Source organism: Nothoprocta perdicaria, unplaced genomic scaffold (assembly GCF_003342845.1).
Source record: "Nothoprocta perdicaria isolate Ctin4 unplaced genomic scaffold, notPer1 scaffold_123, whole genome shotgun sequence".
NCBI lineage: Eukaryota > Metazoa > Chordata > Aves > Tinamiformes > Tinamidae > Nothoprocta > Nothoprocta perdicaria.
The window spans coordinates 1,748,753-1,766,323 of record NW_020454350.1 but is presented as its reverse complement, the minus strand read 5'-3'; the positions used below and the strand labels follow the sequence as shown (position 1 = coordinate 1,766,323).

The window sequence follows — 17,571 nt, the reverse complement described above, 5'->3', positions numbered from 1 at the left end:
TCCAGTCTGTCCAGGTCCCTCTGGATGGCAGCACAGCCCTCAGGGCTATCAGCTACTCCACCCAGTTTGGTATCGTCGGCAAACTTVCTGAGGGRGCACTCCAGCCCTTCRTYCAGGTCGTTAATGAATAAGTTGAACAGGACCGGACCGAGAACTGACCCCTGGGGGACACCACTAAGTACAGGCCTCCATGTATATTGCAGGCTCTCCATCTATATTGCAGATGGAGAATATCTGGTGCACATGTGATACATTTGACACCTGTGGAATTAACTTACTGCACAGGCTGAGGAAGCCAAAGATTTGGTCCCTCTGGACTCGGATCTCAAAACTGCAGTGATTAAACTTCACTACCACATCCAGGCACTCTATTGCACACATAKCTGGGAGAGAGGAGAAAGAAGAAACAAACCACAACTAACAGTTTAACTGAAGGGACTGTTACTGTGGAAGTGAATATCTGAGGCAAGAAAGAGTCAATATCTGAAAATTAGAATTAAACAGCCAAATTCAGGAAAAAAAAAAAGGGAGAAAGGAAATAGAATTGGGCTTAGTTTTATTAACTTTGGAAAAGACACATTTAGAAATATCAAAAAATGTAATTTGGAAAAAATATAGAAGATTCATGCTCTTCCAAATTTGCTAGTATCCCAGCTCACTGTCCAGTGAAGAACTTTCAAATCCTTTAGTGCTCTAGCTTTTATGGGCTGTGAGCATGGTCTGGTGGCAATAAGACAATATAGCCCACAAGAGCAGGACTGCATGAATACAATCTCAGTAAAGTTTGTTTACAATGATAATCAAATGTTATTGGTCTTTGGGTTGAGTACACAGCAATTTAGACTCACAAAACGGGATAGATAGTACTGCAGAAAGCAGAGAGAACGAGAGTATCTGTCAATAAAAATGTCTACAAGTCTAATGATGGGGCAAAGGAGGAGTCTGAAAGGGGTTAGACTTGGACACAYGGTCCAGTTTTTGCAGCATAATATGTGCTGCATTTCTGCCAARCAGCCACTGACTGTCTCAAAGCTCACTTCACCTGTGAGGTGAAACTAAAACCCCAGCTTTTCAATTGCAATTCCATGACATTTTATATGCCTTATAATGTTCACAAGAATAGCACAAATTTCTGTTTCTCCATGCAAGTTCTGTGTTTATTTTCATAATAGCCTAAAGATTCCTTCATTTTTTCTGTCACTGGGGCTTTTTCTCCAGATTCTTCTCCATGCCTCCTGGATAAGGGCCTACAATGCCTTCAGTGTCTGATTCTGCTGATCCGTGACTTGAAGGGATGATCCCCTAAATCATCCCTTTTGGGACAAGTTGTAGGATTTGAAAGGTATGCAGGCTGCTGACATCTGATAAGTTACACTTGGTGGCACCACCTGTCTGGAATTACTGTTAGGGATTTTGGCCTGCTTTGCTCAACAAATAGGACCAAGTGGAGATGCAGACACTGAGTGCAGGATGAGCTAAGATCAGGGTTGTACTCAGCAATAGACAGCAGCATGAATGTTGGTGGTAACTCAGAAATTAGGGAAGCCAAAAAATGTCTCAAAATCACAAACAGAAAGGGGGGTTGAGTCAAAGGCAAAGGCTTGGGGCAGGACATGAGGAAGACCATGCTGCAGAGCAATGCGTTAACATGACAGGATTGTCCAAAGACAAGAGCAGTAGGGTGGGACCGTGGCTGAGCAGAAAAGTATCAACATGAAAGTAACCCGGAACAAACAAACAAGCAAGGGCTGAGAAGCAGGAGGCTGGAGGCTGAAACACGGACTGGGATAGAGCAGGTGAGAACAAGACAGGAGCCAGGAGGAAATGACTGGAGCATCCGTGCAGCAATGGGAAATGCTGGACTGTAGCTGTTAAAGTTGCCATTTGGACCTGATAAGCACTGCAAACCACCTGTCAAGCTTATAGACTGGGGAACAAGACTGTGACGAGGTAGGTTACTGTTTGACTGCTGCAAGGCTTTTGCAAAGCTTATACAAACCTGCGGTGGATTTAGTCCCAGGCTCCACAAAGAGTTGTGCCGCAGAGCCTGTTAAATACCTACACTGAGCTGCAGGAACATTAACAGTCTGCAGATATATCCTTCTTCTAACCCAGACAGACCTGGACACTGCTGGTTAATAGCCATTTACTTCCACATTTTTATGCCTGAGTGCATAACAAAAAATATAGCCCTTAAATAGGTTTGATTGACAAACTATCCTAAGAATTAGAGTAAATGTAGGTTAGACTAAATTATCATAGAGCTGATAGAAGGAATTTCTTAGAAAAAGATTGTTCTGAGCTAGTTTATTGCTAGCAGCTAGTGACAAAGAGATGGAAAAAAGAAAAGAAAGGAAAATAAAATGTCTGGGTCAGTGGTCTCCAACTGTGAGCACCACACTAATAAATTAGAATAAAAGTCATTCATAGGTGCAACAAAGTGGAGAATTAAGGTCCAAGTCTACGAAACTAACAACCCAAGGCTAACTAATACCTTTCTAGATATTTAAAACGAAAACTTAGAAGAAAGTGACATGAAAGCAAAAAGAATTTAGTACAAAGTCATGTTCCAGACATCTAGGAAATTTCTAGAAGCTCAGGTTCCCTTGGTGGGGGAAGCAGAAAGATTGTTGGCAAGAATAATTTTCATGAATGTTGAAAAGGGGTAATGAATGGGTTCAACCAGTAGCATCTTCCATGGTAGATCACTAGCAGACACGCAGAGCAGGCACATTGCACCTACTCCTTTTGCCTGGATATGGGGAGGCAGAGAGAAGCAGAGCTGAGGCGGCCTGGGCAGGCAAGGGGACTCAGAGTCCACTGGGGGCTAGAGTCCATCTCTGTCTGTGCTCAGCTGGTCGGTGTTGGAGGGAGCCTGTGCATGGGGAGGGAGGTTCCTCCACAAGTCAMTTCAGTAGGGTGCTTCCAAAATAGRGTTTTGAGTTTAGCTCAAAGCACTCTCATGTGACGCCAGTCTATATGAGGTCTTTCCACAGAATTAAAGTAAAATATAACAGAAAACCTGAACCCCCTTTTCCGTTCAATATTCACTTTCCAGAGATTCTCAAATTTTAACACTTCCTCTTCTCTTAAATGTGAATTTTGTTTATTTTTAAGCCTCCAAACCTTTTACTGGATGGGAAAGACTGCTTCCTATTCATCTGTGGCAACATCCTGAGAATTTCTTCTATTCATTTGTGACTTAGGTTGTCAGAACAGTTTCTAGATTCTACCTTATTTCTGCTACCAATTTGAAAAAAAAAGCAAAGTTGGACTTTGTTATATGGACTGGACTTCATTTTTTTTCCCTCTCCTCAAGCAATTAATTCACAAGAAAACAAGTAAGTAATACTTTCAAAACACTGTGATATGAAGAACATCTTTTTTATCTTTTTTTTTTTTTTTTTTTTTAAAGGTTTGTTAACTATTTATTCCCTTTTCAGATGCACGGATCTTTTCCAACACTTCTTTGATATACCTTTCTCAAAACGACCAAACATGGGTCAGGAATAGTTAAAAAACAACGCAAGGTGGGTGCATCCTCGTAGCTGTTACAATGCATTGATTTTATTAAGCAGTATCCCATTGTGATGAGCTGCTGAAATGGAAACATCGCTTCCTTCAAGCTCTCTGTTATGTTATTTAGACATTTTTTAAACTCAACCTTCACAGTTCCCATGGGAGGTGGTGATGGATGCAAGGGGAGTGGCAAAAAAGGCAGTGAGGGAGAAGGGGAATTAACACAGACAGAGCCAGCAATGGCACCTTTTTCCCCTGTGCGATTTTATTTATAGATTTTGCCTCGTACCACATTCTTGTCTCCTAGGGATTCCTTGAATATCAACTTCATTAGTTACGAAGGCAGCAATCCATAACCAATTTTCTTTTCATGTCAGGCTTGTTCATGTATAAACCCAACCCTTTTGTTGGCAACATTTGCAATTAATCCCACAAACAAAGAAAATGCAAATCGTACAGTCTACCCGAAGCACCCTTTCCGACTCAAGGCCCTGACCACTATCTATTATACACTAAAATGAATTGAAATTCCCACTTTGAGTCTAACCTAATTTTCTAGTGATAATAGGCATGGATTCCCAGAAGCACTCTGTGCATCTTGATAGTAACATCCTAATTTCCTTTCCTGGTAAATGTTTTAAATAAGATTTTAGCACCAAAGGAAATTAACCTTTAAATTAATTGTAATTATAAAATGCCATCACTGATTTTGTCTTCAGACTAATTACTTGCTATTATTTAAACAAACTGCACCTCCTCAGAGCTTTAAGTTTGTTTCCCTCTCTGCAGCGCGGAGCCAAATGATCGCGGATAAAGCTCCGTGTTTCTGCCAGGCCCTGTGACACTGAGACTCCTCAGTTCCATTTGCATGTCAAATGTAGCCTGTTTTAGTTGTCATATCTCCCTGTCACAGCCTCTCCCTCCTGTGCTTCAGCCCCGCGCTCGGCTGCTCAGACATTTTTGGCGTGTGCTTTCTAGCTAGTGGCTGAGCCTGGTGGGATGCAGAGGGACTATGTTCTGCGTCAGTGAGAATGAGATGCTAAACATCAGCTTCTGTTTTTGTAAAAGGCTCCTTCCAAGACATGACATGACTGGAAATAATGACATGAGAGCCAGCTATTGCTCTTTGTGAAAGGCACAGACATCTTAGGAATTTTCCTCAATGTTCTTGGTGGCACTGCAGCTCTTCAAGCCTGCTCTTTCTAGGATGACAAATATGAGGCAGGGGCATTGATTTCGAAGGTTTCGTTCTCTCAGTGCTCCCATCAACATCCTGACAGCTGAAGGCATCCCATCTCCCTCCCCTTGGCTTACTTAGTTCATGTAGCAGTCACCCTACTAAATGAAACAAGCAAACACAAAAGCCTCTAATTTAGCCGCAGGCTGTAAATTTGGAGAGTAAAAACGATTTGATAAATTTCAAATGCAGCTTCAGCTGTTGTAGCCTCTTCATTCAATGACTCAGGAATGACCGGTTCAACAGTTGGAGAACTGTGTTTTAAATATTGACTTTTATTTGTTCCTAGGCTTGTTTTTCGATGCTTCTTTAGACTGTCTAGGCTTGTTTAAYGTTAACCAGACAAATTAAACGAGTGATTCATCCCATTGGGAGAGAGGTGTCTAACACAGGGCAAATTGCTCTTTGGAGTTACCTTCCTGTTTCTACTGACTGCAGCAGCAAATTTGATTGTTAAACTACAGTCCTACTCATATATGGCTTTAGTCAGGTGAGATGAATCTCATCCTTGACTATTTTGTGTCATCACTGAGGGGCCAAAAAAAGGCAGATGTGTTTCTTCTTCTGACACCGCTATTCCTGTATGATAGATTCTATTTCAGTTATTTTGAGGAAACAAAGATGCAAAAACCCCCTCCATAATAACTCCCTCCATAATATTCACATATAGAGTGAGGAGGGCAGGTGGTAAAATCTTTGGTAGTATGRGCAAGGTGAAGACAAGATGATCATTCAGTGTTTTGCAATACAAGAAGAATACGCTACATAAATGATCAATTCCACCCAAAAAAGAACAAAATGTATAGCTATGGAACTTCTCCCCATAGGATGCTATCTTTGATAAAAATGTTATTAGTTTTTATGCAGGAGGATATATTCARGAAGAAAAGCCCAGTCAAATACAAGGGACATGGAAGTCCCTGAACCTCAAGTTAATAATAGATTTTTCTTTTGGGGAGGGAAATATCTGTACGCATTCACTGCSTTCGTAAATGCCTATATGGTAAATATATATCTAAGTAAGTATTATCTGTCCATTTCCGTTGGACATAGTATACTGGGCTAAAAGTATCTCCCGTCTTAGCYTCTATTATGTAACTGCAGCAGATAACTGTGCATTCGTAAACTGCAGCTTACATAGAGCACAGCTGAGGCATCACCACCCTGCCAGGTGATACCTGCATATTTAATAATGTTTTGAAAAATACTTTGAATGTGCTTTACTAGGGCACTAAGTCTCCAGAGCTGCACTTAAGCTCARCCTCGAATAGAGAATGATGGTTTCAGTCAGCTTCACTCACTTCTCCGCCCTAGTTTCTGGTCCATCCCTGCTTCATCATCCTCATCTCAGAATTTACAGCCATATTCATCAGAATAAGGGAAGGGGAAGAAGGAAGTAGAATTAATAGCTGAACATTTGCTTAGCAGTTTCTCTGCCTTTGTTTTAGAGGTTTTAGAGCAGAGATGGAAGCAGAGGTATTATTTCTCTGTAATGTCTCACTAAGCAGATTGTGAAGAGCATTTGGCACAGAAATAAAGTGATACCTGAGCACATTCTGCACTTCAATAGTACCTTTCATCCCAGAAGCTCAAAGTTATGAAGAAATATGCCTGTGAGTTTGTACCCATCATTATTCCCACTTCAAATATGGGAAACAGAAAGATAGAGAGGCTAAATAACCTGCCCATAGGTGGAAGGAAGTCTGTATCAGAGGTAAAAAAGAAAAATTAAAAACAGAGGTCTTTTAAAAGAAAATCATTGCCACAGCTTTGATGCATCCCAGGTCAGGCATAGGACCCCAGGATGGATTACTACCGGGCACCAAGTATATTGCCAGTTGCTACGCTGCACTGCTCATTGGTAGATATCCACTGTCCGGTATTCTTAAATGTTTTCACTTTTGAGGGAAAAAGAATGAATCCTGAATGCATGTTTGCACAGAAGGGAGTAAAATCATTTTAAGGGGTTGTCTAGAGTTTAGTCAGATGTCAGATGTCCCCAAAAGCTGAGCTCAAGAGGATATGTAGCAAAAAAATCTATTTAACCTGGCTGTAATTTCTTTTGCTCTGCAGTTTACCTGGAAACAATGACAAGAGAAARGGAGAAAGGATATCTGCAAGCAAGATCCCTCCCAATCCAGTGGCAGTGCCTTGCGGTGCTCTAGGAGCAGTCAGACAAATCATATTTCTCTGATTACCTTGATATTGTGTTAGAGTAAGTGAATAACCTTTTTTTTTTTTTTCTTTTTTTTTTTTTTCTCCCTCCTATCTGGGACTGCAAAGAGCCTTCTGAAGTAGGGTTTCACTTTGAGACATGTACTGAACTGGTGGTTTTTGTTAGTAATTTGGGATGGGGTGCCTCCCTTCTTAGGGCAATCCCTCTAACAACCCAATCCTTTCTCCATTTAACTGGCTCTATAAGAATAGGGCTGAATTGCCATTTCAGTAACCCAGGTTCYTTTTTTTAACTGCCTACAGACAAAAAGTCCCCAGAAGATGTTACTTTATTGCTTATATTCCAGAGTTTTCTACCAATAACTGCATATTTAATAATGTTTTGAAAAATACTTTGAATTTGCTGTACTAGGGCAGTAACAGCTTATAGCAGGGAGCCAAATTGCTAGTGAGGAAATGCACATTAAATGAACATTTCCATGTTATTAAAAATAATGTGCAGCCTTTGAAAAACGGAGGCCTAATATGATTTTGGAAAACAAACGAGGAGCTTTGATAAGTTTACAGCCRCCAAATGCCTCCAAGTAATGATAGCTGTCGACGTTTTCCTGCTTTATTTTTAATTGCTGCAGCTAATAACGTTAATGAGGTAAGGATGGCAATAGCTTYGTCACTGCAGCAGCCGGAGCGGGAAGGAGAGTGTTAAGCAGGCGAGAGCCCTGCCGGCACCGTCCTTGCTCATCTTTCCCGAGGTCCAGGCTGCCCCGTCCCCGTGCAGCCGCAGGGAACACGATGCAGAACAGACCTTTCAGGAGGGACAAACTGCTGCCAGCAGAAGGATATGGGAAACATCCTCCCCTCGTGTGATCCCTGGGGGTGAGAGATGCTCTAGCAGTGGCCTGTGCAGAGCATTGCTCGGGACTGCAACTAAAAGGAAAATCACTTCCTCTGTAATCCTCAGTGCAGAATTAACCACGGCAGTTTTTCTCTCTCTTTTTTTTTTTTTCTTTCCTCAGGAAAGCTGGTGCCTGACTTGTACTTTGATTTAGGGCCTGCTGCCGAATTCATTTGGTTTGTGAGTAATTTAAACCCCTGCATTTGCTGACTCAGTCTTAGTTATGACCCTGATTTGATCACTATATTGTTCCCTTTGTAATCCTTTAGTGGGGTTACAGCAGGTTAATCTCAGTGAAATGTTTGCTTAATTCTACCCCTGCTCATTTGTTCTTTTAATAAAATCTGTATAAAAGAATGGAGAAATGGTTATTCGTTCAGCTTGTACCAATTACTTGGAGAACAAAGCTCATTCAGCTCAAGTAGCTTAAGAGCAACTTAGTTTTGTTTCAACAGCCGAGGCTTTACCCTGATGGAAGATGAGGCACTTTCCCAGCTCTGGAACAAGGCCTGTGTGTTCCTTTGGTTAAAGTCTGCGACGTGCCCCTGTCTGGCACCCGGAGCTCGCTCAGCTTCTTCCCTAGCCTCACCTCTTACTGCCCACCTCTGCCAGGCTGCGTGTTCCTGCCCTACCCCTTCTTCCCCATCTTTCCCCCATCCTTTCAGGCTATTGTTCCCATAACCCATTAACAAAAGAGATGAAATGAGGTTTTTTTTTTGTTTCTGTATTTTATTTTTTTTTAATTATTGTTTTGTTCCCAAGGAGCTGTTGACAGTGGTAGTATGTCAGGGTAGGGAAGTGAACAAGGAGACTGCGGGAGCAGTAAACACACTTAGCAGATCTGCAGTGACCTCAGATGAAAGGCTGGCACTAGCAAGAAGCTCTCGTGGTGGCTCTGGGGCACCTCTCACTGCCCCGGAAAGCTGCTCGCTTTTACGTTTSCTTGCTCTGCACAGGACAACCTTGTCCATGAGCATGCTGAGGATGCTACGYCTCCAAGCCTTCCCTTGCAATATAAATACTAAATAACACAGAATCCGTGAGGGATACATTACCTCCCCAGAGGGGAGCAAGAGATTCGTGTGTTGCCGAAAGGGRGGGAAAAGGCAAGAAAACATATATAAATAGAAAAAGAGAGGATCGAATATGCTGCCAGAGCAGGGGGTATCTTTATAGACTTTGGTCCCTGGCTGTTAGAGAGCACTCAGCCCACAGCAGAGTGGATGTCTGAGCAAAGAAAGAGCTAGAAACATCTGATTCTCTGCTAAATGCAGCCTCTCATTACAAATTAAAACTAGTTTAATTTTACAATACCTTGAGGGGCCAAAATGAGATCGGAGAGTTATTACAGTGTTGGAACGACTTGGGCACAGAGATTGCTCTTTTTTTTTTTTAATTTTTCTTTTCTTTTTCTTTTTTTTTCTTTTTTCCAGCCACACTTCCCAAACCCACCAGAGGCAAAGTCTCCGAGTGGCTGCTCCTGCTGAGCTGGTGCTCGCCTGAGCTCTTTGCGGAGGCTTCTTGYAGATGGAGGACGCGACTCTTTGGCGAGAGGGAAGAGGGGGGCCTGGCTGAGGCGTGCTAACAAAGTAATAAAAGCCTCAAAATCGGCAAGGCAGCCACAAGAAAAGGTTCAGGGAAGCATGACAAGCTGTGGCTTCGGAACAACAGGGAGCTCCCACGGCAGCGAGCAGAAAACAATACCATATTGGCCGCAGAGCTCTGCTGCCAGCAATGCCGTTCCACCGACCACAGGAGAAATCTTTCAGATGTGCTCTGAGCCCTGTGCTTGTTCACTGAGCCAAATCACAAGTCCCTTCCTCGCTTTTTACTTATATTGTGCCCTAAAGCATTGCACAAGGCAGAAAGAAACCCACCCCAAAACACACACACAAAAAACCAAACAAACGAACAACAACAAAAAMCAGATTTAAGTCCTGAGAAGGGGCGGCAGAATTGCATGAAACCAGATTTCATTTTGGGGATAAGGAGTTGTCGTTCTCTGCCTTGGTGGATAGTGAATTCACTTAACTGCAGGGTACAACCAAGGCCATATGGATGGATCACTCACTAAAAATACAGACATATTTATGACATATCCCTGCTCACAAACTCCTTTTCACTACTGTGTTTCACCTCCACAGAAACACAGACACAATCGAAAAGAGCATAGTCCAGAAGACCTCCAAAATGCGGTTTCATTTCTGCACTAAATCTCCCCTCGATGGCTCACTGTGGCCCTGTATTGCCAATAGATTACAGGGTTTCAGCTATTTTCTCCACAGCAGAACGCAGAGAGGAACCCCCACCAGGCTTATCAGTACTCTCCATCAAATAAAAGCCCTTTAGCTTCCTCTCGCAAACCTCTCTCTAGGATTCATGTATATTTTATCAAAGTTGCATGCAGTTTTGATACTTGTTTCTAAAGTGCTTTAGTATAAATCCCAAGATGTCCTGAAATGCTGCGGTGGCCCCTTTTTAAAAAAAATCAAGGTTAAAGCAGAGAAAAAATGAAATGACTTGGCTCCGTAGCATGTATTTAGAGTAAATTCTGCTCAACAGGCTTCTATTCATAATAAATAAGCAGAAGAAACACCAACATGTCTCTATACATGATCACTTCACTATTGTAATTGTACCCTGGGAGCAGCAGGAACAAAGATGAACTCCACAGTTTCACCTCTCATAAATGAAGGTCCTCCATGATCTAAAGCTTTTTTTTTTCCAGAAATGTTTTACATGCCAAAAAAGAAGTCAGCACAGAAGAGCTATACCCTCAGTGGTAACCAGTTAGATAGCAGTTTAGAAAAAGGAAAACAAAAATGTTGCATTTGCCAACTAGGAATTTTGCTCTTTTTTTTTTTTTTTTTGGTCAACTGCATGGAAAAATATTACAACAATTATATTTAATTTCATAACTCCTCTGTGTTCTAGTCATTTGCAAATTATAGATAAAGGATGGTCGGCAAGTATGTTCTGGCTACAGTGAAATAAGGCATTTGGGTATAAATCTGCAAGAGCTAGCATAGTAGAGGGGTGATTTGAGAAGATTTTTTTTTTTAAATGAAATAGAGTTTTAGTACTTACAGCTGTCCTCTTCTTCAGTAATACATTTCACAACATAACAGGCATAGATGAAGCCCGCCAGCTGAAACAGAATGTAAAAGCATTAGATCTAAAGCAAATATGATAGAAAGGAGAAGTTGTTTTAAAATAAACACCAGAAACAGCAGAAATTACAAACTTCACCAGACGGTGTTTGATGGGGCAACAATAATTCTTTACAACAATTCTTTGCTTCTAATAATGAGTGAATTTCCTTATTTTCTGTGATTCTTTTGGAAGCAGAGTGTTTTTTCCTCAAATTAAAAAAATCAATAAAATTACAATTTAATTAATTAAAATATACTTTGCTTCTTTTTAATTATTGAAAACCAAACCCTATGCAGATCGGTGATTGGAAGGAATTTAGCAAATTGAATGTTATATGTTTATGTCAAAACCATATTTGTTTGCTAGCAAAATGCCCTCTAGCAGAATTCTCTCTCTCCTTTCCTTTTTTTTTTTTTCTCATTTTAGCAGAACTTTGCCAACTAAATCTAGCATTGATTCAGTGCCCTTGCAAACTTGTAAAGGTTTTATAGAGACATTTTATCACTTTAAATGAGGGTTGTGGACCTGGCACTGGTTGAGTTCATGTGTCTGCAGCAAGCCCTGAGCCTTGAGAATACCTAGTGCATCATCCCTGGATAAATCTATATATGCTTGCATCAGTGGCTCACGTTGCACCTCGCGAACATGAATCTTGTTCCATGCAATCCTCTCCTCAGAACAAGCCCCAAAGTGGGTTAAAACCACAAACAAAGTAACTAGAAGAAAATGTAGATGCCGGTGTGCTGCTGGAGTACCATCATAGATTGTTTATCTTACATTGTAATTAAAAAAAAAAAAAAAAGAAAGAAATTAATGGCCAATATCACACATGACCATGCCCATCATGTAAATCCTCTGCTAGTCCTTCTACCAAATTCTGTTTGTCGTGCCTAAGAAGATGTGCTCATATTGGAAGCAATAAAGCAAATACTGCAACAGCTCTCCAACAGTTATCTGCTGCTCCTGTGTTTTATATGGTTTCCCTACATAAAGATTTGAAAAGTTTTGTGGCTGCAAACCAACCATTTTCCATCCTTTGAGTTGCAAACCCAGATGTCACCTTTAGGAATTCTTCTTGTATTTGGATAATAAAAACATCTAAAGTCTCTCCATGTGCATGGTGCAAGAAAACTTAATTTCTGGATGAGGGAGATTATGACCTCAATTTCAGAATAACTAATCAGAACATCAGACAGTAAACTGAGGAATCTGAGAAAAGACCACATAATCTTGTGAATTGGTAAATTGCACTGGTTAGTTCAATTATACAACCATATGAACCAATGTGCATCTGCAAAACATTGTAGTGTTCTGGGTTAGGGTCCTTAATGTAAACTGTATATATGAAATACAAGCAAAACTGTTCTGCTTCCTCATATCTCCATCTTGGAAGCAGTGATTGTGTAGAAAACCTTCCATATGTACAGACTCTAGTTTCTAACATCTGTAAGTGTGAGCAAGGGAGGAAGGAGAGGAAGAGGAACAAGAGGTCAGCCTAAAGATTTTTGTGAAGAGGTCAACACTTGATTTGGTGCTCACACTGCCTAGATGTTGTATACTAGCTGCTTAAGTTCCCATTGCGAGCCCGGAAGCTGCATTGCAACAGAACTAAATCATTAATTTTGTCATTTATTATAAATCTGCTTTATAGTGCTGCTGGGAAGATTTTACACCTGGGAAGAATGAAATATTCACTGCCGGACACAAAGAACGCACTGTACCAAGAGCATCAGCATTCAGCTAATATCAGCATTTCATCTCTGTTTTATTGTATCACTCTTTCCTTCGGTTTCTTGGCTACAAGACAGAGGGCTAATTTACTTCACTGAGTTATGCCCTGCATAACCCTATTGACTTCAGTGACATTACATGCGGTTTAATTCAGCAAAGAATTAGGCCCAGAAAGGTTATTCATAAATGATTCCATTCTCAGATGTGAACCTTAGCTTAATAGTTTCTCTGTTCTCTTTTTACAGACCATCAGATCCAAGTTAGCTGAATAGTTACATCTCTGGCAGGCGACCACACTGGTAAAGCTCTTCTTTTAATACAATTCAGCATTTCACTTTCTGCTAAAACACCACAGGTTTTTCTGTCTTTAACGAAATTCTTCTCACAAAACACAGTAAACAAGCTTTATCGCAAACTGTGCTTACTACCGATCTTTTAATTGTATTCAGTTGCATCCCTTAAGTATCTAGGGAACTCCTTTGATATATAAGTAAATCCTACAGCATTTCGTCAGATGAGCTTGCCGATTAAGAGTGCCTTAAAGACAGAAATTGTTCTGTTCTAAATACAAATGGAAGCTTTTTTTTTCCTAAAAGAAAATGAAAATTCATTTCTCACAGTCATCCAATGCTTTGCTTGATACACATAATAATTATGTTTTTTTTTAACATCCTTTAACATTCTATTAGCTTTTTTTATTTATTTTTTTTAACAAGTAACTTAGCAATTCTGATCCAGTGATAGATCCATTCATGGATAGATAGATGAATTCTGATCCATTCAAGTGATAGACATTCAAGTCTTACTTTTTAATTAAGTTAGCAATAAAGGGCATTCTCTGAGACCTAAGGCTCAGAGCTGACTGTGTTGGTTTTTACTTTGAACATACTCAAAGACCTGAGCTCACTGTGACTATAGATACCAATGGGATGGAGACTAGACCATGGTGTACTCAGGGCAAGCTCGTCTACGCATACAGCTGAGCTTTCTTGGGGGCACAGGCAGCTAAAACAATAGTTAATTAATAAATTTCCACAAGGATGAATTTGCCTCATTAATTACAAGTACAAAGGGCGTTACTTTGACCTTGYTTCTCTCCATATTCACTCTGCAATGTACACACACATATACATATATTTATGTGTTTATGTGTTTATRTAAATATAATAAATTCCAAACTAAATACTCCACTGAACATACTTCTCCCTATGGAGAAGGAGGTGGGAAAACAAATGACAGAGGTTAGTCACATGGCTTAACAGCTTAATATATTTCTGGAGAGTTCTCAAACACACAGTGCTGAGTGCAGTACAGGAACTGCAAGAACAGAATCTTCCTAGTTCGGGAGGCTTTTGGTTTTTTTTTTTTCTGTGAGGAGGAATGGAATGAGTCCTTTAGAGGCAATAAAGAAAATGTGCTGACTGTCTCAGAGAATTAATTTGGAACTATGAAGAATTGTGTGGAAACTCCTTGCTTTATATCCNTTTTTTTTTTTTTTTTTTTTTTTTTTCCTTTTCATTAACCTAGTTTTCTTTTATAAACCACGCTAGGATAAAAACCTAAGTGTGATGAACACAAAATCTGATCTGGATCACAGAATCATCCAAATTAGATGTCTACATCTGTCTCTACAATTAAAACAATCCTGTACTGTGGGTCTGCAGGACAGAAGGAAGTGCTAACACTCCTGTTCATTTMTATATAGGGTGATTACTGAACACATGTTTTCATGAGCTGCATTTTCTGCTGCTTAAGAAAAACAGGTCTCCAGTATATTCACATGAGTGTAAATAAACACTGCTCTTTTTAAAAGTTACACATTGCCCATCACTCTACTAGCTTTCATAGTGTTAATTTCATGGCATCTGCTGTTCATTTACATACAAGAGAGTAATTATATGGTGATCTCAAACACTTCTGTTAAAAAAAATCACCTTGATAAAACAACTGTTTCTTCAGCAAAGGAAAAAAAACCCAAAAGCCTAAAATAAATCAGTATTAAAGCAGCATAAATAAATAGATGGCAATAAGATTAATTATGGAATTTCATTAATGCATCTTATTCCATTATTGTGGCTATATTGGGTAAAAGAAAAACGTTGACAGAATATTCCATGCCCTAGAAAGCACCAACCTGTTAAACTGACAGTGAGTCTTATGTGATGCTGAGTTTTCTGTGAGTGTACTTCCAGAGTGGCCCAAAATGTCATGTGTTGGGATCAAATTTAATCAGAATGCATATTGATCAAAATCCTGTCTTGCTATTTTTTATCACTCCTTTTATGAAGATAAATGTTTTCAYACACTGCAAATGGCATCAAATCTGAGAAAAAGCTATTATATGAAAACCCATAATTCCTGGTCCTCCATCTTTTCCTCTTTTAAAGCARTATCTGGATAGATAAATATTAGGGGTTATCTTCATTAAGCTGGACAGCTGAAACAGAAGAATGACAACAGTGAAGAAACAAAAAATTAAAAGTAGGTAAGACCCGAGTGAGGAAAGGTGATGAGGAGAAGGCTTTAAAGATGAAAATGAATGATTTAAGGGTTGTAGAAATAGCCCAGRGTCTTGGCTTCACTGAATATTTTTTAGTATATTTTTCTGTAGCTGTTTTTTTATCAGGAGAAGGAGACAYGAAACTTGATAAAACACAAACCCACAACATTTTCCTATTGACAGATATTACACTGTCCACTGAAACAGCTAATGCTGAAGCGTATTAATGTATTTTTCATGACTAAGTTTTTCAGATCCCAAAGCTTTTTCAGGTTCCCATGAACCGTATGCTTGAAGCTCTTCACAAATACTGGGACAGTTCAGGTAGTAATAATGGACCACTACACATCAGGTTAATTAGGTCAGGTTAATTTTGGTTATGGGAAGTTTATGTGGCCAAGCTGTGATGTTACATTTATATCCACATGCAATCTAACTATATTTCTCAAAGAGAAATATAGGAAACTGCACATTTAGAGCCTTTGTAATGTTTTGCCTTTATGGGATGGTATTTTTTTTTTAAATGGAGTTTTGGAGACTGGTAAAATACACACACATATATATATACATACATACATACACACATACATACATACATACATTATTAAGCAAGTGAAGAGCTGGAGAATTATTTCTCAGAAAAATCCTGCTCATTTCTTAGCAGAATAGATGAGACATAGACCTTTCTATCAACATCTGTAGAATTAAATCAGTGTCATGGGGGTTCTAAAGCTGCCCCCTGCAAAAACCCTTTCAAGCATGATTTCACTGCCTGCAGCAGTACAGCCTCAGTGAGAGAAGATCATTGCTAGAGTTTAATATAAAACTCAAACCATGTGCCATGGAAACTGCTCCACTGAGGCACATTTTTATTTACACTTACATTTACCATTGTGAGAATTCTGTCATTCCTCCAAGTTTAACTACCTTTTATCACAACAGGAGCACTCAAAAAACAGATCAGAATCCTGATGGGCAATGGGGACTGTGTGGCTTTAGGGCCATTTATATATATATACATATGTATATGTATATGTATATATAATTATCTCTGTGTTATCTAAAAGGAATTATTCATTACCATGGCCAAGTAGCTTTTCTCTGTGAAATAAAATAATATTAAAAGAATACCATGTTAAATTACCATGTCCACAATAATACCTAGTAGACAAAAATAGAATTTTAAAGAAAATGACAGAATCTGATTTTTTAACCTATATAATTGTCAGATTCTTCTCCTTTCCTTTTTTAAGCTGCAAACTGACCCAGAGGCCTTTGATCTGTTATTTTTTTCCAGTGAGTACAATAAAATAAGAATCATAAATACAGATAAATCCAGACACATTGGAAAACAGAAGTGTGATAAAAATTGCACTATTCTAACATTGCGCTGTAATCTTTTTTATATCAGCTATCTAGAAGGTGCTTAGCATAAAGTCTCTCTTTATTTCTCAGTGGACCATTCAATTTTCTTGAGATTTCATTTTTGTATAAGCATGTGAAGATCATCATGAAGACCTGCTAGAATGTTTTTGTTTGAAATGCTGCTGGGAGTTTGAAAACGGTTCTGTTTTGTTCAGGGCAACCATTCCCTTAGCGTCTTTCCCGGCAAGCTTTTTCTCCTGATGAATTGAAGAGACCACGGGGGCACTGAAAATCACAGCTCTACAGCTTGTCAGATAAGAGCTGTGCAAACCTTTAACAGCAGTAGAAAGCGAGCGATACTTACCTGTTTTGAAGCTGTACCACAGACACTCAGGTTGACCCAAATTTCCTGAAAGTTTAGGAAGACTTTTCTGCCGATTTGACCTAAAACTTTCTATAAATCTTCCCTCTTCCTAGGCATTTCAGTGTGATTTATGCTTTTGATAACCACATGATAGTTGGCGCTTTCCCATGATTTCATCTCACAGCTAAAGAGAAGGATGTACTTTGTGCTGTTTCAAACACCAGGCAAAATGCAGGGGTTACCAGCTTGTGTGAAATGAAAGCGGGGATCATTTACCACTGACCTCTATGYTAACTGAGCTGCAGAGCGTCTTGCAGATCCAGGGACACCTGGGCTTTTGCTGGATGCCCTTGGGAAGCTAAAGGAGGCATGTGTGGGGAGGCACAGTGTGCAGACCCATGCCAATGCCCAGGTGACAGCCTAGAACGACGATAGTACCCAAAGCCAGGAGCAAATCCCCTAGCTGCTGCTGCAGGCTGCTCCTGGGTGCAGCTCAAATGCGCACTGCTCAATGCAAGGTGAATGCATTAATATTGAAAAAGAAAACCAAAAACAACAACAAAAAACACATTATACAAAACATGAAAAATCTCTTTTCCACTTCTGTGGAACTATCTCCACCTTACCTTTTA

At 39.8% G+C, this 17,571-nt stretch overlaps 1 protein-coding gene across 4 annotated transcripts in view; it reads right to left on the bottom strand.

Moving 5' to 3' along the window:
• Positions 1-17,571, bottom strand: part of NKAIN2 (sodium/potassium transporting ATPase interacting 2) — a 280,639-nt gene that overhangs the window by 11,499 nt on the left and 251,569 nt on the right. For all 4 annotated transcript variants that reach the window (XM_026054594.1, XM_026054592.1, XM_026054593.1 and 1 more), the window contains one exon: positions 10,914-10,974. In XM_026054594.1, coding sequence (XP_025910379.1) covers positions 10,914-10,974 — 61 coding nt within the window. The remainder of the gene's footprint in view (positions 1-10,913; positions 10,975-17,571) is intronic.